Raw genomic sequence first — 25,116 nt, 5'->3', positions numbered from 1 at the left:
CATGCAGCCTCGACGCGGCCCAGGCCACGTTGGCAATGAGCCTGACGTTGAAGGAATGACCAGCTCACAGAGAGACACAGAACGACCAGAACATGACATAACTGGCAGCGATAGAATGTTGCACCCTTAGGTTGATTGCCCACACTCTGTACTGGATATGGTTGCAGCCTACCACCAGTGACTTCTTCGGACTTACTTCAGATCCAGTGACGCAACGTTCGTCAGCCTATCTCGACCACCGTTCGTTTGTCGATTGGAATTGCGGTGGTTCGAGCGAATCCGAACGCCGACCTCATCTCAGACCATGGCCATGTTACGAAGACTGGTACGTCCTAGACCGGAGATTAGTCGGTCGATATTTCATCACCGTGCTTTATAAACGTACCATGGAGCAGGCCTATGTCTTGTCTGGCTGGCGGAGCTGTCGCTCGCTCAGCGGGGTGGAAAGCGCCATATCCGACACTCCACCGATGGATGTGATTGATAGGTGGTTTGCCCTGCTCCATGCCGGGATTGTGTGCAAGAGTACCAGGGCGGGGTGCGTCACTTGGACGCTCGAGGCGAGGAGATGCCTTCAACACATTTTCATTGTGTTGCACAGTTGGGACTTTCTCCTCGCGCTCCTGTGCGAGGTCATTGAATTGTCAATCATCGTAGAATTCGTCCTCGTCGTCAGCGTCGGCCAATTGCTCAAAATTGACCTTGTATCGCAAAATAGCGCCAATACCACCAAATCCTTTCACGAATTGATTGCCTTCGCTGGATCGGTCGGAGACGAACTCCAAGGTGGCACCGAAATCCTTGTATTTCTCCGCGAGCCACTCGAGGAACGAGCTCGAGTCAATGACTTCCATCTCTTGACCGGTCTCCTTGTCCATAAATTGCTCCCGGTTGGATTCCTGAGCTTTGGTCGTGTGCAGGATCCTCTCGGTACCATCAGAAGCCTTCAGGACCCAGCGGGTAACATCCAAGTTTTCGTAGACAATCAAAGTCTCGGCGGCACCGAGTTCAAGCGCTTTCAGGGTGTCTTCAACACCATAGCAGACCCGACCGCTGTCTTGACTGATTTCCTCAAAGTACTTACCAATGAGCTTCTTTTCTTGGATGAATTTGACGTTGCTCAAGGTCTCAGCGGAAAGATCGATAGCCTGATTGAACCCGTTCTCACCACCGTAAGACACATCGACGACCTTGATGACCTTGGACTGCAGACGGTTGTCGAACATGTCCGACTGGTTCAAATCGTTCTTGAAATCCGCAGAGCCGGCCAGGATGATACCAGCGACGTTGACTTTGTCATTGGTGATGAAGTTTTGGACTGCCAATTCTGCGACCTTTCGAACATAGTTGTGACGCTTCTCTTCTCTTAGACGGGCAAAACGCAGAGCGGACTGACCACCACGACCGTGCTTCTTGGGCAAATCGACCGAGAACTTATGGACAATTTCTCTTGTATTACCGCTGAGTGTTCCGAATAGCGCACCGTTACCGTCCATGATGATGAAACCGAATTTCTGGTCGGACTCGAGGAGTTCGCTAAGGGCTTCGGTATGAAATTTGTTGTCACAGAGGTAGAGAGAAGTGTTGATGGGCTTGAAAGGCTCGAAATCTATGTTGATTCTTCTCTCTTTTCCTTCTGAGGTTATGATTTCACCGCAGTAGACGACCAGACCATTGGGCGGCACTTTGTTGTACAGCTTGAGACGCTGCTGTGTGGAGGTGATGGCTGACAAGACGGACAACCTATTGACTCGGGACTTGATGTTGGAGGCGGTACCGAATTCTTCAGCCAACATTTTGGCCGCACGAGAGACCTGGTCTTTGGGCGCTGCACAGAAAACGTCAGTCTAAGGGTACAGGACATCCAACGACAGGAGCTACCTACGGATGATGAGGGAAATCATGGATGTGCCGTTGCCTCGAGCAGCCTCGAGACGTTTGATGAGCTTCTTCACTTTCCATATTTCAATATTTTTTTCTGCTTCGTTGGGTTGAGGAGCGCTCATATTTGCTAGAGTTTAGCTGACCAGAGGCGGCCTGCTCGTAGAGGAGAAATCTTCAGACAAAGAGGAGGATGGGAAGAAAAGGGGAGAGTCGACAGGATAGAAGTCGAGGGTTGGTCGACCAGGAGATGAGAAGGTGCAGGTGACGTGGTGAAGAACCAAGAGGACCACAGTTTGAAGACTTCGTCAGTGACTGCGCTGCGTTGACTCTGGCTTTGTGGGGAGACAATTAAGTTAGTGGTGGTTAGGCGCTGACTCGTGACAGGCTGCCTACAGTAGGTAGGCTTTCCTTACATAACCCACCGAGTTAGGTCACTGGTCAGTTAAAGGTAACATCGGTTTCAGCATCAGCGTGATCAGTCAGAGAAATCACGAGAAAAATCTTATCAGCCTCGATTCATCTTTTCCCCGCCACTATCACAGAACTCCACCGCCAATCCGACGCCTGTAGCGTCCTGTTGTTGCCCTACCTTGCCCTTGCCCATGCCTGCTGCAGTTTGGTTATCGTCGGTTATGAGCAGTCAATTGCCTGCACAGTGACGCTGTTGAAGTTTTCTGTAATCTGCCGAATAGATTTTCTTTCACTTCAACTGTTTTCTCTCACATTCCTTTCGGTGGTTGTGTGCTTTGTCTTGTCTCACTGATTCCCTCTATAGCACGCGTTGTATCTCTACATATGAATTCACCCCAGCGATCACAACCTTGATAGTGTACAGGTTTCGCGTCATTACCCTTGTTTGCGATGAGCGGGCGAAACAAACAACCTCCTTCGACCTGGGACGCATACGAACGTGGTCGAGCCTCGTCCTTTGGTTCCCTAGAATCCGTGCCTGAACATGAACAGCAGTACGCGGTTTCTCCGTCAGGTTCACCTCACACTCACAACGGTTTCCCACAACGCCATGGATCGGAAGATCAGGGTCCAGAATTGAGAAGGAGATCCTCTATAGGAAGACGATTCGACAGTCTCAGATACAGAGGTGGTCCGAACAGCATTGATAATTTCGCGAAATCATTGCAAAGGGCCGCTGGATTCCGAGAGATTACACCCATACGGAGAGGCTCTATCACATTTGGTGATCAAGATCAAGAAGTTGAAGCCGGACGAGCCGAACGAGCCGAACAGAGCACGACAGAACCCAACAGGTCATTGCTGAGACAACAGCTGCACGACTATGACGTTTCGCAGTCAGACGACCCTGCTGTACAAGATGGCACAGAGACACCAACTCCCAGCGAACAATCTAGACTGCTGCCCCAGCCGAGCCACCAGTCGATGAAATCCATTAGTGGTCCAGGGTACGATCATTTGAGGCTCCCAAGTGTGCTTGGTACTAGTTATGGTAGCATATCTTCACGCTTGACAAGCACCGCTCGAGAGAGGGCATCGATACTATTTCGAGAGCACGAGGAGGCCAGCAGACGAGCCCTGGAACATCCTGAGGAATTCAAAGATGAGCCGCCGGTTACACTAGAACGAGATGTTTTGCCGGACGGCGAAGTGATCGAACGAACTATTGGCGAGTCCACCGTGCCGATGACAGTGTTCAACTCAACGAATGTCCTCATCGGCGTTGGAATTCTGGCTCTCCCACTTGGTATAAGATATGCTGGTTGGGTCCTTGGGTTGTTATTCCTGACACTTGCTGCTATCTCCACCTCCTATACCGCGAAACTGTTATCCAAGTGTCTGGACACCAATACCGCGTCGACAACCTATGGGGACATCGCATTCCTCGCCCTGGGAACATGGGGCAGAAACTTCGTCGAAGCTCTATTCATTCTGGAGCTCACAGCAGCGAACGTGGCACTAGTCATCCTGTTCGGTGACAGTATGAACTCCCTTTTCCCAGTACTCGAGGTAAATGCATGGAAGGCAGTCATTTCCCTCGGCTTGATCCCTCTCAATTTTGTCCCCTTCAAGACATTGAGCTTCAGCAGCGTCATCGGCATTTTCTGTTGCTTTGGCATCGTCACGATTGTTTTTGCCGACGGACTGATCAAGCCCGGTAGCCCCGGCTCGCTGAGACAACCGGCTCAAACGTATGCTTTTCCGGAGAACTGGAAGACGGTCCCTCTCAGTCTGGGTCTGTTCATGTCACCTTGGGGAGGCCACAGCGTCTTCCCAGCTGTCTACAAAGACATGCGCCATCCGCACAAGTATGGCAAGGCCTTGAAGTACACCTATACCTTCACGTATGGTCTTGATCTTACCATGGCGGTCCTTGGGTACTTGATGTTTGGCGACAAAGTTCAAGACGAAGTTACGTCTAACATACTCCGATCCACTGCGTACCCACAGGTATTGTCTGCGATTGTTGTTGTGCTTATCGCCATCATCCCGATCACCAAGATTCCACTGTCCAACCGCCCGATGATGGATACGATCAACAAAAAATTCTACATCGACCTGCGACAGATGGACCCCAAGGCTCGAGCGCACAGTGAAAAGAGCTTCAAGCATCGTTTCGCGCGGGGCATTGTGGGTGTCATTGTCAACGTGTTCATTCTTGGTGTCTCCATCGGCCTCCCAGATTTTGACAGTGTTATGGCTCTTATGGGCTCGGGACTGTGTTTCACCATTTGTATCATTTTGCCAATCGTTTTCTACTTGACGATTTTCAGCAGCGAGGGTAGCGCAGTCAGCATATTTGAAAGGGTACTCGGGTGGTTCCTCGTCATACTGTGCATCATTCTGGCGATACTGGGGACTGTATTTGCTATCTTGCCGAAGGAGACGATTGGGATCCCAACGTAGGGATTGATGTTGTGCAGGGCAAAATGACCTATCGAACGATACATGGAAACAGGCCATAGAAGCGTAATCAGCTTCGTCTTCAAGGTAGATATCACTTATTGTAATACAATCTTCACCTCTAGAGTCCAATTCTACCATGTTCGAAACATACCGCCCTGGTGACAGGAGTGTACCCGCATCAAGCCTCTCTCTTAGACTGTTTACATCCGAACAGAAACCTGTTAGTAGAACCCAGAAGGATGCTCCTCCAGAAATTTGACCTCCTCAGGCGTACTCTCTCTGCCCAAGATTTTGTTTCTGCTCGGAAACCGCCCAAACTCCAGAATGGCATCGCGATGGCCCTTGGCGAATTTGATGCTGTTCGTCACAAACTTTGCCGCCTCACAATCAGGCTGACACCGGCTGAGAAGCGCCTCGCTCAGCCCTACACACGCAATCTGAGACACCAGCGTCTCGTCGTGCATAAGCGGGAGATAGAAGAACAGCGCCTCCAGCTCGCCGACCTGCCGGTCGAACTCCCGCGCGATACTCCGCGTCGCTAGTTCACAAGCTTTGGTGTCGGAGGCGTGGGCATCAGGTGAGCCGCGGTAGATGTTCCGCGGGAACTGGTCGAGTAGTATCACCTGCGCGAGAGCGCCGCGCGGGTCGTCAGCCCAGACATCTAGTTCGTCGGTGCGCGCTTGGGTGATGAGTTGGCCGAACTTGTCGCGGATAGATGCGTCGAATTCGTCTGGGTTTTGGGGGGCGAACCAATTCGACGTCGGGCCTTCGAACCAGAAGGACAGAGTGCGGTTGATGTCCTGGGCCGCGGAAGGGGACAGCGTCGGGGCTGTGGATGTAGACATACTAGTTGCGTTGCTGGACCAGAAGGGCGATGTGAAGCTCTGGAAGGCGGATTGCACTTGCAAGACCTTTGGACGAGGGTTTAGTGCTGCGCGAGGGAGAGGCCGGACAAGGGAAGAGTGAAATGGAGGACAGCGTACTCTTGCAAATGCCTCGGTGAGGACTTTCATCTCTAGCAGCTCGGTATGGAATCAACAGAAATCTGTTACTGGGTGTCTGTCAAGTGTCGATCGGCTTGCCTGACCCTGCGGTTGAAAGCTTCGAAAGTTAATGTGATGTACATGCGCCATGGCGGCCTTGATGGGAATGCCGGAAACTCACACTGCTGGCCTCTAACACCAATGGGGGTGAGACAGGCATTCTTGAACGAGTGCCAACTTACAACAATGGCATTGTCGACTCACCAGTACATCACTCCGACCAGACTTTCATAGTTGAAGCCCCTCCTCTTGACAACATCTAAACCCCTGGGATACCTCTGGTCGTACGACGATATCAACAAGCGTTAAATATATCGTCACGCTTGTTCGGTGGAAAGAAGGCCGACGACACCTGTGAGGCTGTGACGCCCAGTAAACACCCCCTCTTCCTTTGAGTACGCTAACCCCCACAGGCAACTACTTGCTATGGTAAAAGGTGGTCTCTGGTTGGATCATGCCTAAACTTCTAGGGCTCTAACCCCCCGCCACGGCCTCCAGTCGGAGCTGAGCCGACGGCTACCGGTTGTCGGCCAGAGATGGCCCAGCATTGAACTTCACAGCATCGCCGTCATATATACAGTACGCCCTGCGAGCACAAACTACAGGTAAGAATGACTGCATTGGTAAACCAAAAATACCGAGGAAACCAACATCGAACCGGTCAGATACCGGCAGACCAATCAAGCCAACAGCATGTCTTGTGAAAACGAAACCTCATCGTGCAACAACACCTGTGCCAATCAGAACGGCCATGTTGGCGATATTGAAGACTACAAGCTCGAGCTCGAGTCGTTGCGCAGACGCACCATCGAACTCGAACAGAAACTATCGGAGGTAGGCCTAGCAGAGAACGCCAAAGCGCCCAGCAAATTCCGATCAGCGGAATGGTTCGCTGTCGGCGATGCAGCCAACCCCGAAATGGCGGCTCTGTACACCGACCGCTATCTCAACTACGGCCTGACTCAAGAGGAGCTCATGTCCGGCAAACCAATTGTCGGCATAGCACAGTCTGGCTCAGACTTGGCTCCCTGCAATCGACACCACCTCGAACTAGCCAAGCGAGTCCGTGAAGGGATACGCTCGGCCGGCGGCATCGCGTTCGAGTTCCCGACTCATCCCATTCAGGAGAGCTCACGGCGACCGACAGCCACTTTGGACAGGAACCTGGCATACTTGGGTCTGGTCGAGCTGCTTCATGCATACCCTCTAGACGGCGTCGTCCTGCTTACGGGATGTGACAAGACCACGCCAGCGTTCCTCATGGCCGCGGCTACAGTGGTAAGTTTGCCTGGCACCACTGCCCGGCGGCCTGCTAAGACTCTCGGTCTAGAATATCCCAGCAATCTGCCTGAACGTGGGACCAATGCTCAACGGCCGCCTTTTTGGCACGAACGATCGAATCGGCTCGGGCACAATCCTGTGGACAGCAAGAGACTTGCACGCGGCCGGTGAAATTGACGACGATAAACTCGTTGAGATGATTGCTGCCGGGTAGGTAGACTTGTTATCCCAGCAGTCCGGCTCTACCCAGCTAACATCCATCGCTAGCACACCGTCTGCCGGCCACTGCAACACCATGGGCACAGCCAGCACGATGAACGCGCTAGCCGAAGCACTGGGCATGGCTCTACCAGGTTCCGCCGCCATCCCAGCCCCATACCGAGAACGATCGCAATGCGCATACAAAACAGGCAGACAGATCGTCGAGATGGTCCACGCGGACCGCAAGCCCAGCGACATTCTGACGCGCGAGGCCTTTGAGAACGCCATCGTCACCAACTCCGCCATCGGAGGCAGCACTAACGCGCCCATCCATCTATGCGCAATCGCCAAACACATCGGCGTCCCGCTCGACCTGAACGACTGGGACAAGCTAGGTTTCGACATCCCACTCCTCGTCAACGTCCAACCAGCAGGCGAAATGCTGTGCGAGGAATACTACAAAGCCGGCGGCCTCCAAGCCGTCATGGCCGAGCTCCTCGACCAAGGCAAGCTGCACGACCAGGCTCTGACCTGCAACGGCAAGACTGTGAAAGACAACGTCGCCGGGCGACACTCATGGGACCGACGCACCATCAAACCCTATTCCGAACCCCTCAAGAAAGAAGCCGGATTCCTGCACATGACGGGCAACGTATTCGACTCCGCAATCATGAAAACGTCCGTAATATCCGACGAATTCCGTAAAAACTTTTTGGAGAACCCCGATGATCCCAACGCCTTCGAATCGAAAGTGGCGGTCTTTGACGGCCGCGAAGATTATATCGCACGTATCAACGACCCGGCCACACCCATCGACACGCGCACCATCCTCGTCATGCGCGGTGCCGGACCCATCGGATACCCCGGCGCCGCGGAAATCGTGAACATGCACGCCCCTCCGCACGTGCTGAAACAGGGAGTACACTCTCTCCCGTGTATAGGCGACGGCAGACAATCCGGCACCTCGGGCTCGCCGTCCATCCTCAACGCCAGCCCCGAGGCCGCTGCAGGAGGTAATCTCGCACTCCTGCGCGACGGGGACATCCTGCGCGTGGACCTGACGAAACGCCGAGTCGATATGCTGCTGCCAGAAGAGGAGATCAAGCGCCGGCGCGAAGAACTTGAGGCCAAAGGTGGGTATGCCATTGTTGAGACGCAGACACCATGGCAGGACATTTTCCGCCGTGAGACAGGACAGTTGCATGAGGGTATGGTCCTGGAGAGCGCCGTCAAGTATCAACGGGTGGCGCAAAGGTGGCCTGCTCCCCGACATAATCACTAGTACTCTCTAGGCTTGCTTCATCAAACCTGCCTTATTGTGCATTATCATGGAAAGTCTTAGGTGTGTTGGATTCACCAATTCTCCCAAATGGCATCCGGGAGTACCGTTCTCATGACTTTCCAATGTCCAATGCCGCTTTGGGCCTGCCACTTTTCAAGCTCTTTCGTCTTGCCGCTCCGCAGCACGTCAACGCTCGTGTCAAATGTTGACGGCGCGATCTCGTGCTGGGGGAGCATGTACTCCCGCCGTGCGCCGCTGCCCAGGAAATCGGCTTCGACTGGCTTTCGAAATGTGAGTGGTCTATAGTCCTTCCGGCAGAAGAATACCATGTTGGTGAAGTCATCTGGCTTGACGTTTGGGTCGGGAGCCTCGTCTTCCCGGAAGACTCGGCATGACGGAAAGACCGAGGTAATGGTGCGATATATGATGGAGGCCGCAGGCATGGCGATATCGCCGGCGTAATTTATTGCTATTACCCCCTCAGGCTTGAGCAGTGTGTGCAGACCCGCCAGAAACTCCATCGTGAACAGTTCCGCTGGTTCAGCGCCGCCCGTGAAAACGTCATGAATGATGTAGTCGTAGCTCGCGCCCGAAGATGTGTTCGAGACAAAAGCCAGTGCATCACCCATGTAGTAGGTATGATTCGTGGGGAGGGCAAAGTACTTTGTCGCGAATTCGTGCACGACGGGGTCAATCTCGACGATTGTCGTGTCAACTCCGTGCGCAATCATGGCAGATGGGGCCGTCCCAATGCCCAGACCAATGTTCAAAAGACTCTTCTCGGACGCCGAAGAAGTAGGCTCGACCAGCCGCACTGCCTCGAGCATCGTGAAAATCGCATAGATAGGTTCGCCGACTTGTCTCCATGGTTTCGAAGGCATACTCCACTCGCCGCCGAGCAGGCTGTGGTCGCATCTCATGACGCGCAGTCCGCGCCGCGTATCGTCCAGCACGGAAATATATCCTGTAACGGACTCCTTTCGTTCCAGCAGCGTGTACCCATCAAGCGCCAACGTGTTATTCAGCACCTCTGTCGTCCTCGAGAGCGAACAATGCGGATTTGCGACCATAGTGAATGCGACGGCGGGGAGGGATGGCCATATAACGTTCTTAGGCAGGACTGTGCCGTAAAGTGAGGCGATCATCAATTGCATCCCGATGCGCGATCGGAGGAATCCTGGACCTGTGATCGCCGCGACCAGCGCTTTACAGACTCTTTGCATGACTGTGAAGAGCACGAAGAGACCCATCGAGGGGAATGTGTCGCCTTGTTGGCTTCCGGTGCCTTCTTCGAGAAAGTCCATCGCCATGTACACTGACACCGTGACGAGTGGGAAACATGTCAAGCACTCTGTGACAATAGGCCCAAGAGGATTCCCGAGAGTCGAGCTCAGTCTAAACAAACAGAATTGGATGATGGGGATCCAGAAACAAAATGGTGTGATTCCTTGTCCGATCCAGGTTGGTAGATACCCACGAAGGAGGAACGCAAGTAGAAATGCCGCTGTAAGGCCGTAGCGGTGGTACAGACCAGCTGGGACAGCTCCATACACTGGTGAGAGGTTGAGTTGGGAGACTGCGGCGTGTATGCATGCTAGCAGGATCAATTGCAGCGCTCTCTGGGTTTTGATGTTGGTCACGAGGCTGAGAAGTGATCTCGATGTTGGTGCTTCAGCTGGGGCTAGTTCTCGACCTTCTGCTGCGGGACAGGTTGATTGTATGCTTTGAGGTGGCTTCTCAGTATGACTCTTCTTGGGAGTGGAGTTTTGCGATTTGTTGTTCTTTCTTGCCATGACTGTGACTGTGTTGGACTGATCTATCTCTTGATGGAACCGGTTATTCAGCTGGTGATGGCTTTCCTGTCAAAACGGACGCTCGAAGAAGCAACGCTAAACTCAAGGGCTCAAGGACGCGGAATTGGACGATTTATCAATGAATGCAGGACTCGAAATTCTTGTATGTCGAAGTTGGTTAGAAGAAAAGTACCAGAAGCTGAGGTCTCGCCCAAAGTCGACAAGTAAATTCCGCTAACTTGATGCAGCCTTATCAACCCCTTTTCTTCTCGCTTCGCATATCTGCGACACCACCTACCCAGCCACCGAGCCATAGCTAAGCGGTACATTCTAGCATTAACGTCGTAGCGTATACTCCGTGGTGGTTACTTTGTCTGTACGGAGTATACTGTCATGAAACTCCCTCTTCTCGCCCTCACGAGCCTTGATATATAAATCCCAGTCAATTCATTCCCATGACTCATTCCACGACCCAAGTCCCATTGCCATACCGCGACCGGAGAAATTATGCCGCACATCCTTGTCCAGCTCTTACCATTCTGAGTCCTCAGTTCTTGTTCGATACCTCCAGACATTGCCATCCGGTACTTGGCCAACCAAGTTGGTTTCACACAGAATGAGACCTTTGGATGAGGTTGGTTGCAGCCGCTTCTTCCCTTCTTACAAACAGCTTGGAAAGTTCAAACCCTGCTTTGCGAAAGAAGTTCTTCGAATTTTCGATGCGTGCTTGGGAGAGGGAATCTGTGGCCTTGCAAGTTTGTGTGTTGCATGGCATACGGCATAGCCTGCCGTTGGCATGCGGCTGTCACTTCAGTTTTGCATTGAATGCATTCGAAGATATTTGTTGTCATCGCCCTCGTGAGCCTGATGGCAGCAGATCCGTTCCTGAGGCTTGTGCCGATGGATTCCGTTTGTACCGCGTAGTTTCCGACCAGAATATTGCCTTGTCCTCAGCGGTGATGCACACAGATGGTGCTTGCCAGTCTTCGCAAGCTCTTTGTGGTCGCCAACGATACCAGTCCCAAGTCGACAGGACATCACTCCGTTGATACCCACAGCCTTGTTCTTGTGCGTTCAGCCATCCAGCCCATGGTAGGACCGCCCGACGGAAGCGGCACGAACCCACTCCGATGATGACAGACATGTTCAAGGTAATACTCTCTCTTTCTGCGCTCCAAATCCGCACCTGGACCCTCGACGCTCCCCCCGGTAGATTCAGAAATAACATCATCGTTCGATACTCGACCTCCCTCCAACCTGGGCAGATCGTCCGGCAGACTTTGATCCAGTCTCTCGAGATGCCGCTCAATATAGCACTGCTGATGCGTATACTGGTGCCAAAACGTCCCAGCAGTCATCCGCGGCTCCACCACGGACGCCTGCACCACATAATTCTCCACCAGCCTTTTCAAGCGGTCCTTCAGCTCCTCAGAAAGCCTCAGACGGCCATCGAGCCTGCCAAAATGGCAATCCAAATCGTGAATCAACACGTCAAACTCCACGTCAAGTTCATCAAGACTCAACAGGCGTCCAGCATCCCGTAGCTGAAAACGAATCTGCCAGACAGGAGTGACAGGATCATCCGGTCCGAAGACCACGACGTCCGGATACAGCGCCGAAGAAAACGCTTGGGTGAGCGTGCTCCAAGCAATCGACAAGACACCACTGGCCGGCGCATCAATCCCGTCCCACTGTTCCTCCGTCCACGAATGCAATAATCGCCCATACCGGGTCCTGATGTCCTTCAACACGGCAAACGCAAACCACTTATCACCGGAGAACCTCGCACCGACGTCCTCATCATCGCCAATCTCATCTGTCGTCAAAGCCAGCACCGTCGGCGCCATGATCTTCATGATCTCGGATTTGGCCTTGCCGGAGCGCGTTGCATCCCTAAGAATCTTCTGCCCACTAGTCATGTGCATGGCTGCTGTGCGAACGTCGCCTTGACACTGCGCCATGGACGAGAACAGTCGACACATAATCAGCGCCATGTCTGGTGAGACAGAGTCTGCAGCAAATTCGCGGATGGCGAGATTCGTCCTGTGCAGGATCAACTCTGTGCGGTCGACGCCCGATCTGCGGGACTCGTACGTCGCGGCGACGGCGATGACAGCGTGGTTGATGGACGGGTTGAGCCATGCTGCTTGTGGGATGGCCGCGTGCCAGAAGTATCTCCATTGACTTGTTGTCGCCAACAGGGGCGCGAATTCAAGGAGGAAGTACTGGCAGAAATTGCGGTCGGTCTCGGAGGACCATGGGGTGGAAGGTTGCATCATGGACAAGTGCTCGGCCACGGTGATACTTCGTCGCTCTCCGTGTCTGACCAGAGACGCGGGTTGTGTGGAATCGTTATAGTTCTCCCCTAGCCGTCCATGATCTTGCTGAACAAGCGGCAACGACAAGTAGTCTTGACCGACGCTCCCAGAACCAGACGACAAGACATACGTAGCTGCTCCTTGTTCAAAGCATGGTACATCGGCCACCGACGTAGTAGTCGGCTCAAAGTATGTCCTGTCTGTTACCAACGACGTAGCATGCTCGAAGCCCGGCGTGTCTGAAAGCGACGTTGTGGCTGACCTGGAGTTCGGCGATACAGATGCAGTCTCAGTCGTCTGTGCCACTTCCGCTGTCACCGTCGCATCCCCAGCACCATCATCATGCTGCTTTGACGTTGGCTCAAAAACCCAAGTTTTTGGCGTCGTGTATCCATCGCACGTGAACTTGTCCTTCACACACCTCAAACAATGCGGCTTCGTCTCATCACACTTCTTCTTGCGCACTTTACAGGTCTTACAGCCCGTTCGAACCTTGGGAGCCCATTTGCGTTGTCGGGCTGGCGGTCGTGGCGTTGGCATTGTTACCAACACTTAGCGGCCTAAGGACTTCCCACCAATACGCCGGCCAACACCTGATGAATGTACCGCATGCCAGTCTTCGTGTTCAAGACACCGTCAAGAAGAATAATATCAACTCCCACTGATCAAAACTTCAAGGCTGAGTGTCATATTGGGTGCACGGATGAATATGATTAGTCAGAGGTTGAAGTATTGGATGACGAGGATCTTATCTGATAAAACGTCTGCCTGAATCTTATAACCGAGACCGTTGGCCGAAGTCGGCCGGACCCTCGAAGAAGATGAAATACCTCATCCTCACGAATCAAGATCCAGTGTCACTACGCGTGTAATATACAACTCTAGCCGGCCCTGAACCGGATTTCAGTTCTATCTTTATAATGATATCCCACTGCTTCACGACTTTGCTGGGCCAGAAAAGTAATAACGGCGCACAGTGCAGACCGGAGCAAGGCCCTGCCGTGAAAGCACAATGCTGAGGCACCAATTAGCTAGACCATCAGACTATACCTACCCTGAGATTAGACACTATCGTTGTTTATGTATATCATCACCAGTAACGCCATCGCTCATAAAAAGACTCCACACCAACAGTGAGCCCGTCGTAAGCAGGTTCTCTGTACATACCTAGGTAGACTAGACTATCACGCATCATGCTGCTCAACCAACTCATAACTTTGCGCTTTACCACCCCCCATCCATCTCGGTATACCAACAAACCGGAACGGACTCATTCGCGGGCTTGCACCCGCCGCACCGCGCTTTCTTGATCCCAAAGTCAACAGCCGCGAATACACCCACCACACAGCCAAGCCCACGACGCCAGCGAGCAGGAACCCTAGCGCCGTGAGCAGGGCCCAATTCTTCCCCATCCAGAAGATCAGCCTGGCATCGCCGCCATGCCAGCTGTCACCCTTGTACTCCTTGATGAAACTCCAGGCATGCTTGCTATACTCCGAAGGCATCAGCACCCTGACCCTCCCAACCCATGTCTCCGGATCGAGGTTCGCGTGCTCGCCCAACCATTTCTTCCAGATCACGGACAAGAACAGCGGGCCAGTAGAAGCCATGATGGTGATATATGGTAACACCCACGACCGGTCGGCACCTTGTAGAGACTCCATCACTCTCAAGAAGAATGGGTGCTGGGGTATCGAGCCCATCAGATCGTTACTGATTCCAGTGGGCACAGTGCGACGGACGAACGCGGTATACGATAGAAGAGGATCCAACTTTCGTTCACAACCGTCGTCGAGATCGAGGTAGACTCCGCCATAATGCGCCAGGACAAAGTACCTGATTGCATCTGCTCTTTGGATGTTGTGCTTGTACCCCGTAAACGTGGACAGAAACCACGGATACTCCTTCGCTATGAATTCTTTTGAACTTGCGTCCGTCCACAGAATGTACTCGTAGTCGGGATGGAGGTCGACGCAGGACTTCTGCGCAGCTCGCCATTGTTGGGGTATGGTCGCATTCTTGTACGTCTGATGTATGATCTTGGGGATCAACTGCGGGCGGGTATCGACGAGGCTCGAGTTCGGGGCCGGGATTTCTGAACGCGGTATCGCATCGCGGGAGGCGTCTTCGAATAAGAGGGCAATAAGAGTTGAGACGGAGTGAAGAGCAAAGGTTAGAAGGACGACGGCGGAGAACAAGAAGATGAGCAGACTGCGACGCATGGCGAAGTTGTCCACCACTCAAGGGGATATTGTGCCAGTCTTTTAGATGCTAGATTCTCGATGCGCAGTGGAAGGCTCTATCTCAGGATGTCGAAGTCGACGTCCAGGGCAGTCGGTGATATTTCCAAAGTATGAGATCAGGCAGACTGCAATCTTTGTAGTGGACGGTGCGATCTTGATGAGTATCGTCGGTCGCAGGATATGCAGGAGTCGTAGGGAGCGTGGGTGTCTGGGATTATGTCTAAAGGAGTGTACAGATCATTGTTGAAGGAAAGACAGAAGGAAGGACAAGAGGCAAACGTTGTAGATGATGATGAACTTTGCGATGGATAAAGAGTACTGTAACGGCCGCGAGAACTAGAAAATGTTTTGTGGCAGTGTCTGGGGATTATCGCCGTTGGTTAGGCACCACAATTAAGGCTTACCGTTAGGGCCTGCAAGATATGGCCCTCACAAATTGGTGCATCTCCGCCATTGTTTCCATCAATCAACATCCCGCTGTGACCGATGCTGAACACCCTCTGTACTAGCATGATTGTACAGTCACACTGCTTACGTTGACAGTGAGAGACCATTGTTGATGGGAGTGGTGACCTTCCAAGGTGTATGTGAAAGATCCCAATCCTAGGACCATTTTGTGATCGTATGCTGTTCATAAATGTGCATATATTTGTTATACGCATCTGGTATCTGGCTATCAACATTGCCTCACTCTCCTCATCAACTCTCTGTAAACTTGTCCTCTTGCTGCCTTCTAGATGAAAGAAATCCGACTTCGACTTGGGCTCTTTCCAAGTTCAAACCCCAGGGGTATCATGCAAAATCAGAAAACACCATCAAAAACATGCTTCTCGCCATATCGGACTCAATCCTCTGGCAGCTGGAATATGAGCTGACCTGTCTCGCCCATCTTCTCATTGAAATAATCCAAAGACGTTGGATTGTCCGCTGTCGGCGTCTTCTCGATATGCACTTGTTGCAATAGTTGGGCCATGGAACTCTCCACGACTGAGGTCCGCCGGCCATTTTCATCGCCTACCGCTTCGTCCTCCCAAGGAATACCTCGAGACTGACAATAATTGCGGAACAAATACTTCTGCAGTCTGGCAACCTGAACATCCCACTTGTCTTCCAGCGCGGCAAGGGCTGCTTTGACATCCTGATCCGTGAACGATGCGGTTGTTGAATGTGAACTGCTATGCCGATGACTGTGGCCATTTCGGTTCGATTTGCCACTGAGTCCTGTGAATGTCTTCTTGAGCGTGCCAGGTTTGGCTGGCCTAGGACTTTCTACCCGATCCATGGTCTCAACCTCGCGTCGGACCCTTTCCATTGCCTTAGCTCGATCGTGATCCATGCTCGACATGTATAATATAGTATGGTTCTTCTCCAATGCATCGACAAGAGCAGTAAAACTCTGCAGGTTGATATCGTTGTGTTCACAGTGGATCTCTTGCAGCGTGTCATTCTTTTGCAGCACCTCAGCCAACGTGCTTGCACCTTGTAAGCCTAAGCCTTGATATTCGATGCGGAGCACCTTCAATGCTCGATTCCTGGCCAAGCCTCTCAGTGCAATGTTGAGTCCAATACCAAACCGTGTGGCGTCGAGATGAGCATGTTCACCACTGATGTCGAGCTCTTCCAGAGTCTGATTAGTCGCAAACATCTCCTTCAACGCTTCGCAAGTCTCCACACTAGCATCGTATGGTAATGAGGCACGTGAAATATCCAGAGCGCGCAGCGTTCTGTTGACCGTCAATGCCTGAATAAGTTCCCTGAAATGGCTCTCCTTGTCGAAATCCATCATTCGCATACTCAGCGATGTCGGTCCGTAGCTTTGAGCAATAGTCTTGAACAAAATAGTATTACCCGTCTTCAGCCGATTCTCATTGGCGCTCACATGCATGATCCGCGGCTGCGTGTCACCCATCGACATTGATTGAAAGAATGTGGCGAGGTCGCATCCCCTTAGTCCGCATTGATTGACGTGCAGCTCTCGGAGTATTTCAGATTTTGGAGTGGCAAGGTACGTCGAAATCGAGTCCACAGTCTGCTCATTAAGCGTTGTCTGGGACAAGTAGAGGCCTTCCAGTCTCCAAGCGAACAAGGCCTCAGGAGCCACCAAAGGTTCAGGCCCCGCAGTTTTCTGTACCCGGGTCAGGTTCAATCGACGAATGTGGCTAAATGCACCCACTTCGCGCTGGAAGACTTCGGGACTGAAGCGGCCTTGGGCGCCAGAAATGTCAATAACTTCCATGGTGGTCTCTTGTGCCACCATCGCGGATAGAAGCACATCAATGTCATGAACAGACAGACCACATTCGCCGATCTCGAGGGCACGGAAATGACATCTCCTCTCCGAAGCTGCGTCGACCAGATAGTTCAGATCATTGTCCGACAGTCGCAATCCAGTGAGAACAATCCAATCGACATTGGTCAAAGATCTCTTGCATAACGGGGCGAGCGCTTCCATAATGCCACAATCCGGGGGTTGCTCGTCACCCGCGAGCGCTTTGTGTGGGAGCGAATGTGAGAAGTCCAGCCGCCTCAACCTTCGGCTTTTCAAGGCTAGCGCCCTGATCTCTTGATACAGAAGCGGTAGGTCTTGATGGCCCGGAATGTTTGTTGGATTTCCAGACCTGGAGAACAGGCTGTCCATATCCGCACCAAAAGCATCATAAAGATGTCGTAGGGCACTCAAATTGATACGTGCAAATGATATCGAGGAGAATGACTCGTTATATCGGAGTGCTCGACAGACCGCAAGCAATTCGAGTGCCGAATAGGTCGTGCCGGTCGAGGGAGGAAGCAGTAAGAAACACGGTGCGTCTTCGCAATGATAGTCAATCGAATAGCAGATTCGAGAGGTATCCAGATCGTAACCCGCACAATAAGCAATGAGTGTACGATCAAAGCAATCATGGTCCTCCTTGGGAAAGTTGGGAGGATTCATTCCGTCTTCGAGATGAGCCGGTACATCAAATACAAAGGGCTGCCTAATCCATTCAGGTCGGATGTATTCGGAGGCAAATCTCAGCCAGAGTGCAATGTCACTCGCAGCACTAGATGCCAGCTGAGCAGTATATGGCTGCCCTGTTGGTGGCTTGAATAGTAGATGAAAGGCATCTTCTTCAGGTTGAACTTTGACCAAGGTCAAGTTTACGAGCGCAAAAGAGATTGGGACATCCATGTCGCTGAGGGAAGTGCTCGAAGATCTTGTCGCCGAGCGATAAAAGGGCACCAGATGAATCTTATGGAGTCCAACAATAAGATAGCTTATGGCTGACCCCGTCCTGGTCAAGTCTTCGACCGATGCTCTGCCCAATGACCTGTTTACTGACCGCTGGACCACTTTGAAGACATGGAAATGCTCAGGATCATAATCTCGTTCCCGGTCAATGATTCGAGCCAGATTTTCCAGGGCGCTGTCACGAACCTCTTTTGTAATTGTTGGATTGGCCTGACGAGATGCCGATCGGATTGCTGTGGTCCATAATCTGGCTTCGCGGAAGTCCCCGACTTGAAATTGTATCATGGCCGATCTTTTGGCACGTTCGTCCAGGTAGGCCACCTCAACTGTAACGGAGGGTCGACCATCGTCGACTCTGTAGACCCCAACAACCTGATCGAGAGGAATACCTGAGGTTATGTCTGAATGTGATAGCGACTGGTATTCCTGATAAGAGCCCACAGAAGAAGTTCGTGGCGTGTGACCCCTGGCAAGCCCATTCGGAATACTTGGAAACATCTCGACAGCTCTAGCCTGATTGCGAAAGCGAATAAGGTGCGACTCTGTGAGGACCATGAATTGGGTCTTCTTCCGGAAGACATTTGTCCCAGATGCTTGCACTTCGCCATACTGAAGAACTTTCTGACCGAAAAGTCCCTTCATGCTCAAAGTCTCGCCTTCCTCGTGGAGTGAAGAAGCCTTGGAGTCAGACCTCGTGAGAGCAACCTTCTCGTCTTCAACCAATGAATGTAGTGACCGTATCGAACCAAAGACAGAGCCGCGACTGGATCTTTGTAAAGTCCTCGGACGGATCTTTGGACTCGAATGTTCGGATCCGACGGGACTGGGTAGATGGTCTCCAGACTGCTTCTCTAGCAGAGGACTCGCAGGTATTTGTATGGGAGGAGCATGCTCTGTTTTCTGGCGGAAGATGCTGAGGCTCTTCCTTCTGCGTTTGTCCGCCATGTTGGGCTTATTTGATCAAGCAAACAGATTTCAATTGTTTTCCAGCAGCAGATTAACTGCACTACCCAGGAGGTGAATATCTGGGGGCGGTCTCAGGGGAACGTGGTGCAGTTCGAAGCACGCATGTTCACGATCCGGCACTTTCCAGGTGCCAACCTGCCAGCATCTAGTGTTCCCGTCTCTTTTAACTCAGTCCGATCGTTCCAGGGTTCGGAACACTGCCGTCGAACGTGGACAATATGGCATGCGACTCGGCCTTGTCTAAAGAAAGCAGTTCTGGTAGGATCGAGGTCTCGGAGACTGTGCGCCGTGTCTAGAACTTGGTGATGCTCGAAGGGCAATATATTGACGAGATACCGCCAAACTTAGCCACCTATAGGGCGTCTCAGGAGATTGACGTGTAGGACAAGGAGTCAGTATTGAGGAGATACAAGGAAGATGAGGTGAAAATTGAGGAGAATGAGTAGATCTTGCCTTCATCCACCACTGCCAACCAAGTTTACAGCGTCGGCAGCATTGGTGGATCGGATGTCGGGCAATATCATGGTAGACAAGGAAGAAGTAGTGGCAGACGCGGAGGAAGTATCCAGGCCTGCATGACGAATAACCGACCAGAGGACAGAGAGTTCCGCATTGACTGTGGGTATGATGCAGGCTTTTCGATCGGCACTCCCAGGTGCATGCGTGGATGGATTGGCAAACACCGCAAAGAGGAAGGCCGCTTCTTGCGTTATCGCCCGGGCCCATTGGTGTCATCGTTATAGGCGCTGTGGGCGCTTCGTTATCCAGCTGGTCTACGCGATTGGCGAGTTGCGGGCATGGCCCTGGACGATTGCCGGCTCACGCCACATACTGACAGTAGTTTCAAACTCTCCGTATGATCTGCACGTGGTTCCATGACATTGCCTTGATATCAGAAAGCATCTCTACAACACCAAAGTTGAACATCATCTCTCTATGGGTGATAAGGTATAATACACGACATCGGGTATGTCTAGGAACAGGGAGTCCCCTGTGGCTGTACCGCACTGTTGTGGCATGCCAATATCTCCTGCACCAGATGGCTTGTTCCTCGAGGCCTCCACTCCTTTATGAGACATGTTTCTGACAGACAAGGAGTATCTCTTTTCCCAAATCTTTTCAGCTGAATGCATGTTTGAGACCTGGAATCCAAATTCTCGTCCTTATTATACATATTCGGGACAACTCAAATCATTCAGTGCTCTCCTTAGGGCTTCGGTCGCCGTAGAGGACCACTCTGTCCCGCTGAGCATCAAACTCGTCTAATCGTCGCCGCCATTTGGCACCTTCCTGGCTCATAGAAATCAAGCGTTTGACATAGAAGCGAACGGAGTCGTCTCCTTCTTGTGGAGCTGAAAGAACAGCTTTGCGACGGTTCTTGCATAGAGCATAGTTCCGTTGACATACACCTTCAGCAAGCGGGACGAGTGCGTATCGAATGCTCCAATCGTCGGACGCCTTGAGGTCAGTAGGGCGGGTCACGGGAAGCCCGTTGACGATATTGCTGATTTTCAACTTCCAACCCAAGATCGGTTTTGTCTCTTTCGGCTCCTGCGCTGGTTGAGCTTCGGTCTCTCTGACCGGAGCCGTGGTTGCTGCAGCGTTCAAATCCACGTCCATAAGACTGTCAAGGAATTCGACGTCGGCTGCATTTGAGGGACTTGGCAGGTCCTTGCTTGCTTTGGCACTTCCGGGCCCTTCAGCATCAGGAGTGACTGTCTGATTTAGCGGCTCTGTGATATCGTCTGCGGCTCTTTGGTCCTCTTCTTCCAGGCCACGCTGGACTTGGTCTGCCCTTTTTGGATTGAAGATCCGTTCCTCAAATGCTGCAACCTCTTCCTTTTTGGAGTTCTGAATCTCGAGAATCTCCTCGTCCGAAACTGGCTCCACGAAGATGTACATATGAGGAGCTTGGACACTAGTTGCTTCCCTGGCCTCGAAGTGAAATCTCAGAGACTGCTCGGGAAATTTGTGCGTTGCCTGGTTGAAGATATCAGTAAGAAGTTTGATACTGAGCCGAAATTCGCGGTCTCCGAGGGTAATGTCGGTCTGCCCGTGCAGCGCCAGATCCATCTCCGGGAGAGGGATATATTGGAATCCAAAGAGACGCTCAGTGTTATGGTAGGCCACAAATATGCCGTCCATTCGGCCCATCCGCACTTGTAGTGAGTATTTGAGGAAGGCCGACCTCATCATATCGTAATATTCCCGTTCGTACGATTCCCACGTCCCGAATCTCTCCTTGATTTGGTATCCAGCACCTGTTTCGTGCTGCCTGACCATCATCCGGACCGCTGCTACCGCCCGAGTCTTAAGGTCGAACATACCCGTTCCTGGGAGTCTTGGATCATGAGCGTCGAGTTGAGACCGGATGAGGAATGACCCAAGTCCGGTATAGTGATATGCTTCGGGTTCTGTGGACTGAACCTGCGAATCGTTCTCGATATCATGTGTCCTCCTGAATCGTTCGAACTCATCCTTGTCATTGGTCAAGAGTTTCTCCATAGACCGGCCTAAGCTCATGAGAACGTTCGCCGAGTCAAATTCTTTGTCCGCGTCAACAGCATAGACGCCATCTTTATACCGTAAGAAAATTGCTGTTGGCCCTCTTTGAATCCTGGTGAATTTGTGTCCATCATCCACAAACCCGCGGGATAGATGGTCCAGGGTCAATTCGCGCCAGGAAGAGAGGAGGAAATGGAAGTGGGATAGAACCCCGGACATGCTGGAAGTAGAGCCTATGTAGCGCTTCTCATGCTGCAACGCAACCTGGCGCAGATTGGAGTCTTCGGAGGATGTGATGTATTTGTTCAGAGCATCATAATTGAACTCCGACACAGGCATGAGGTTGCCCAAGTATGGGTCAAAGTTCCACACTCTTGACCTCGGGTCTTGCAGCTGATAGACACCAGGGTTGAAGAGGACACGAGACAGATCATGGCCCAAGCCAGGCACTTGTGATCTCTCAACCGCCAGAGGAACGAACGCAAAATCATCCAAAGTAGCTTCCTTAAGATATTCCTTTTCCAATGTTTGAACTTTTTCTTTGTGGTCTGCAGATGCGAGTCTGCGCACGGCTCCAATGGAGGGAGTTTTTCGAACAACTACATCGGGTTCCGTCGAAGGAGGATCGCCTTGCAAGACAGGTCCCTTCTCGCTACTGGAATTGCTTTCAACTCTTCTGACTCTAGTCGGCTGGATGCCTCTTTGCGGTCGGAGAAGGCCTAGAGTCACTAGAAGATCCTTGGTAGGCTCGTCAGTCACCCGACTCCGTTGTGCAGGGCCTTTGGACGCAAGCAGCCCAAGACTAGCATCAGTGTCGTCATAGCTTCTTCCTGCAAAGGCTTTGCGGAGAAGTGCCACCGCTCTTCGAGACCGTTCGTCTAGGTGTCCTGTGGACTCTACGCCCTTCAGCACTTCTTCTAGAGCCACATTTTCTCGCGTGGTTGATGGCAGTGTCTCCGTAAAACTCCCTAGCACAGGCCTGAGTTGGATGAGATCAAGTATCTGGGTATGAGACCTTTTGGAGACTAGAGGCGCTCCAGGTACACGTTCCGTTCCAGGCCTTGGGCTCACTCTTGGACGTCTGCTCTTTTTACTCGGCTTCGCTGGACCGCTAGTATGATTGAGCCGTATATCGCTTCGAAGATGTCGATTGAACCATCGCATTAAGGAGGAAGAGGGAATTGGCGCAGAAGACGGGGACCGGAGCGCATTGATAGACATGGCGCGGGTGAGGTACTTGATTCGACATTGTAGACATGCATGCTGCCTGACAGGAAGTGGTAGCATATGAGGATGTTATGTATGTAGTCCGACTATTGGATGTCGCACAAGACCAGCCTTGAAAAACAATATAAGTCAGTAAGGAGCGTGAAGGCTGTGAAGGTGTATAACAATAACTTAGTGGCACTGGAATTTTTTGGAGTATCGAGTGAGAACCCGATACTTGCGCGCGCCGCGCGACGCCTCCGTGGCACGTGAAAAGAGAGAGCGCCGGTTTATCTTCAGTACAAGCATCATCGACCTTCATGTCCATTTCCCACATTCACCCGGCTCTCCTCTTTTGGTGCCCTCGATACTCAATAGAAGTCGACAAGTCACTCCATTTGTTGCTCGCACCCACCACCCCTCGAGATCGATGATGGCACCCTGAGGGCACATACTTTTCGTGATTCGGAAAGGACTCTATGCGACAAACTTGCATTTACGGGGCAATCACGTTGCAAGCTATGACTGAGGCTAGGCTTGTCTCGATGGGCAGCATCTTCGCTTCCAAGGCCTTCCTCCAGTCAACTGTCACTTGCTGTCTTCTGATGACCCCAGTCTTGTTAGCGTGCAGCGGCAGACACGTCTCAAGTGGACAGCTCCTTTTGTACTCAGCCTTGCACGTTGCACACGTGGTTCATTTCTCACTTCACGAAATTCGCCTGCTTTCAGCACAATGACATCGTCGTGGCTGAACCACTGACAGAAGAAAATTGTTAACGAAGGTTTCCGTCATCAACTGGCCGGCATCAAGATTCCGCGGCACTCAAATACTATTTTGCCTGACAAAGTCTTAGATGCTTTTGAGCCTTGCGAAGAGGGGTCAACGAACCTCGGCACAGTGGTCAGACATGGAAATTTTGAGCCATGCCGCCGTGGTGATGTATTTTGTCGCAGTAGAGTTACAACTTTCAAGAAATATAGCGTCATCAACGACGACAGTCATAGCATGATATAGGTATAAAGTTGGCATGTGTGGCGCATTGTCCTGCATCAGATACCACAAGACCATCTCTCACCATGGCTACCGCCGCCTCCTCACTGCACGCTGCAACCGGGAATGAACGGTTCAACAACGAAGCCGCCAACTGGGACAACAACCCGTTCGTGCACGAAGCCAGTAAACAGGCCTGGAAAGCCATTTTGGCAAAATTTCCTGCTCTCAAGGACGCACCAGGGCAAAATGGATTGGATGTATTGGAGCTCGGTTGCGGCACGGGACTGCTTTCGTCCATCATTGCGCCTTACGCCAAGCGAGTCGTGGCTGTAGACGCCGCTCCTGGAATGATCGAGGTTCTCAAGAACAAATTGCAAAAGCCAGGCGCGCCACAAAACATCTACCCGCTGGCTGTTTTGCTGGAGGATGCCGACGATAAGCGTCTCCCACCGGCAGACGAATCAGACCCGAACGGGCCCCGTCTGAGATTCGACCTCATCATCTCTCATTTGGTCCTGCACCACATCCCAGACCTGGGAAAGGTCCTGACTACTATGAAGGACTGCCTGAAGCACTCCGCGTGGGTAGCACTCACCGATTATGAAGACGCTGGACCGGACTCAAAAAGTTTTCACGCCAGATCGAGGATGGAAGGTGTCGCAAGGCACGGAATTCACCTCGAAACTATGGAAGTATTGATGAATGAGGTTGGGTTCGTCAACGTGAATGTGGAACGAGCTTGGAGCATGGACAAGAACGTAGAAAAGGTTGATGGGGAGTTCGGGGAAGCCGGAAGAGCGAGTCGGGCTGGACAGGGTCAGGTAAGGAGTTTTCCTTTCCTGCTCTGCATGGGCGAAAAGAAATACTGTCCATGAACTCTCGACGGCGGGGTGTCTAGGCTACCGCGTGGAAGGAGGTTGTTCGGCAGTTGAACATGTTCGAGACCACGACATCTGGGGTGCGGCATTAGCGTGGAAGGGTTTTCGAGCTTCCATATTTTGACGTGAGGCACACCACTGGGCGCACGACTGATGAGTAGGAAGTGGAGGTGGCATAGGTTGCCCTGTGCTTGAAGAGCACATCCGTGCCGCACAGGGCGTGTCTGCTTCTTCTAGATTAGGTCAAGGGAAGGAGAGTGCTCTCAGCGCCATAGTACACGTGGTGGTTTTTGGGAATTCTGGAGGAGAGATCTCATTGTTGAGTAAGGCAGGGGCTGGAAGAGCATTAGGCTTTCTTAATGGTTGTTCCAGAATCAATATGAGTTGTTCTATGAGACTATGTGTTGAATTTTCTA

General features: G+C 52.1%; 10 protein-coding genes across 10 annotated transcripts; 3 read left to right on the top strand and 7 right to left on the bottom strand.

The window, feature by feature from the left end:
• Window positions 1–644: 644 nt before the first annotated feature.
• EDD37DRAFT_656379 (eukaryotic peptide chain release factor subunit 1) lies at window positions 645–2,006 on the bottom strand (the record flags this gene model as incomplete). The annotated part of the gene is made up of 2 exons (XM_062818824.1): window positions 645–1,828; window positions 1,886–2,006. 2 exons carry the CDS (start codon window positions 2,004–2,006, stop codon window positions 645–647), a joined length of 1,305 nt encoding a protein of 434 aa, XP_062673355.1.
• A 260-nt stretch (window positions 2,007–2,266) lies between these two features.
• EDD37DRAFT_622367 (transmembrane amino acid transporter protein-domain-containing protein) lies at window positions 2,267–4,865 on the top strand. Its single transcript, XM_062816058.1, has one exon. It carries the CDS (start codon window positions 2,746–2,748, stop codon window positions 4,759–4,761), a length of 2,016 nt encoding a protein of 671 aa, XP_062673354.1. The 5' UTR covers window positions 2,267–2,745; the 3' UTR covers window positions 4,762–4,865.
• On the bottom strand, window positions 4,866–6,175 carry EDD37DRAFT_622361 (uncharacterized protein). Its single transcript, XM_062816057.1, has 3 exons — window positions 6,009–6,175; window positions 5,745–5,862; window positions 4,866–5,672 (listed from the first exon to the last, which is right to left on the bottom strand). Exons 2-3 carry the CDS (start codon window positions 5,772–5,774, stop codon window positions 4,983–4,985), a joined length of 720 nt encoding a protein of 239 aa, XP_062673353.1. The 5' UTR covers window positions 5,775–5,862; window positions 6,009–6,175; the 3' UTR covers window positions 4,866–4,982.
• Window positions 6,107–8,604, top strand: EDD37DRAFT_262550 (dihydroxy-acid dehydratase). Its single transcript, XM_062810850.1, has 4 exons — window positions 6,107–6,409; window positions 6,470–7,082; window positions 7,135–7,295; window positions 7,353–8,604. The coding sequence occupies exons 2-4, from the start codon at window positions 6,498–6,500 to the stop codon at window positions 8,566–8,568; spliced, it is 1,962 nt and encodes a 653-aa protein (XP_062673352.1). The 5' UTR covers window positions 6,107–6,409; window positions 6,470–6,497; the 3' UTR covers window positions 8,569–8,604.
• On the bottom strand, window positions 8,604–10,533 carry EDD37DRAFT_262510 (S-adenosyl-L-methionine-dependent methyltransferase). The gene has a single exon (XM_062810849.1). The coding sequence runs from the start codon at window positions 10,359–10,361 to the stop codon at window positions 8,640–8,642; it is 1,722 nt and encodes a 573-aa protein (XP_062673351.1). The 5' UTR covers window positions 10,362–10,533; the 3' UTR covers window positions 8,604–8,639.
• Window positions 10,534–11,398: 865 nt separating this feature from the next.
• Window positions 11,399–13,219, bottom strand: EDD37DRAFT_647138 (uncharacterized protein; the record flags this gene model as incomplete). The annotated part of the gene is made up of 1 exon (XM_062817826.1): window positions 11,399–13,219. One exon carries the CDS (start codon window positions 13,217–13,219, stop codon window positions 11,399–11,401), a length of 1,821 nt encoding a protein of 606 aa, XP_062673350.1.
• Window positions 13,220–13,547: 328 nt separating this feature from the next.
• EDD37DRAFT_622354 (nucleotide-diphospho-sugar transferase) lies at window positions 13,548–15,325 on the bottom strand. The gene has a single exon (XM_062816056.1). The coding sequence runs from the start codon at window positions 14,899–14,901 to the stop codon at window positions 13,864–13,866; it is 1,038 nt and encodes a 345-aa protein (XP_062673349.1). The 5' UTR covers window positions 14,902–15,325; the 3' UTR covers window positions 13,548–13,863.
• Window positions 15,326–15,766: 441 nt separating this feature from the next.
• EDD37DRAFT_677364 (uncharacterized protein) lies at window positions 15,767–19,497 on the bottom strand (the record flags this gene model as incomplete). Its single annotated transcript, XM_062819605.1, has 1 exon — window positions 15,767–19,497. Exon 1 carries the CDS (start codon window positions 19,094–19,096, stop codon window positions 15,767–15,769), a length of 3,330 nt encoding a protein of 1,109 aa, XP_062673348.1. The 5' UTR covers window positions 19,097–19,497.
• Window positions 19,498–20,256: 759 nt separating this feature from the next.
• On the bottom strand, window positions 20,257–23,108 carry EDD37DRAFT_262428 (mitochondrial protein Pet127-domain-containing protein). Its single transcript, XM_062810847.1, has one exon. The coding sequence runs from the start codon at window positions 22,907–22,909 to the stop codon at window positions 20,309–20,311; it is 2,601 nt and encodes an 866-aa protein (XP_062673347.1). The 5' UTR covers window positions 22,910–23,108; the 3' UTR covers window positions 20,257–20,308.
• A 627-nt stretch (window positions 23,109–23,735) lies between these two features.
• Window positions 23,736–24,709, top strand: EDD37DRAFT_262432 (S-adenosyl-L-methionine-dependent methyltransferase). Its single transcript, XM_062810848.1, has one exon. It carries the CDS (start codon window positions 23,906–23,908, stop codon window positions 24,695–24,697), a length of 792 nt encoding a protein of 263 aa, XP_062673346.1. The 5' UTR covers window positions 23,736–23,905; the 3' UTR covers window positions 24,698–24,709.
• The last annotated feature ends 407 nt before the right edge of the window (window positions 24,710–25,116 follow it).

The sequence above is a fragment of the Exophiala viscosa genome, assembly GCF_022695815.1.
Source record: "Exophiala viscosa unplaced genomic scaffold EDD37scaffold_2, whole genome shotgun sequence".
In the NCBI taxonomy this organism is placed as follows: domain Eukaryota; kingdom Fungi; phylum Ascomycota; class Eurotiomycetes; order Chaetothyriales; family Herpotrichiellaceae; genus Exophiala; species Exophiala viscosa.
This window is presented reverse-complemented; position numbering and strand designations above follow the sequence as displayed.

Bases quoted from the DNA above. Each gene is read 5' to 3' on its own strand.
- EDD37DRAFT_622367 (XM_062816058.1), top strand. From the start codon at position 2,746: ATGAGCGGGCGAAACAAACAACCTCCTTCGACCTGGGACGCATACGAA.
- EDD37DRAFT_622361 (XM_062816057.1), bottom strand. From the start codon at position 5,774: ATGAAAGTCCTCACCGAGGCATTTGCAAGA. The intron at 5,673-5,744 runs GTACGCTGTCCT...CCTCGTCCAAAG, and splicing joins TCACCGAGGCATTTGCAAGA to GTCTTGCAAGTGCAATCCGC.
- EDD37DRAFT_262550 (XM_062810850.1), top strand. From the start codon at position 6,498: ATGTCTTGTGAAAACGAAACCTCATCGTGCAACAACACCTGTGCCAAT. The intron at 7,083-7,134 runs GTAAGTTTGCCT...CTCTCGGTCTAG, and splicing joins TCATGGCCGCGGCTACAGTG to AATATCCCAGCAATCTGCCT. The intron at 7,296-7,352 runs GTAGGTAGACTT...ATCCATCGCTAG, and splicing joins GTTGAGATGATTGCTGCCGG to CACACCGTCTGCCGGCCACT.
- EDD37DRAFT_262510 (XM_062810849.1), bottom strand. From the start codon at position 10,361: ATGGCAAGAAAGAACAACAAATCGCAAAACTCCACTCCCAAGAAGAGT.
- EDD37DRAFT_622354 (XM_062816056.1), bottom strand. From the start codon at position 14,901: ATGCGTCGCAGTCTGCTCATCTTCTTGTTCTCCGCCGTCGTCCTTCTA.
- EDD37DRAFT_262428 (XM_062810847.1), bottom strand. From the start codon at position 22,909: ATGCTACCACTTCCTGTCAGGCAGCATGCATGTCTACAATGTCGAATC.
- EDD37DRAFT_262432 (XM_062810848.1), top strand. From the start codon at position 23,906: ATGGCTACCGCCGCCTCCTCACTGCACGCTGCAACCGGGAATGAACGG.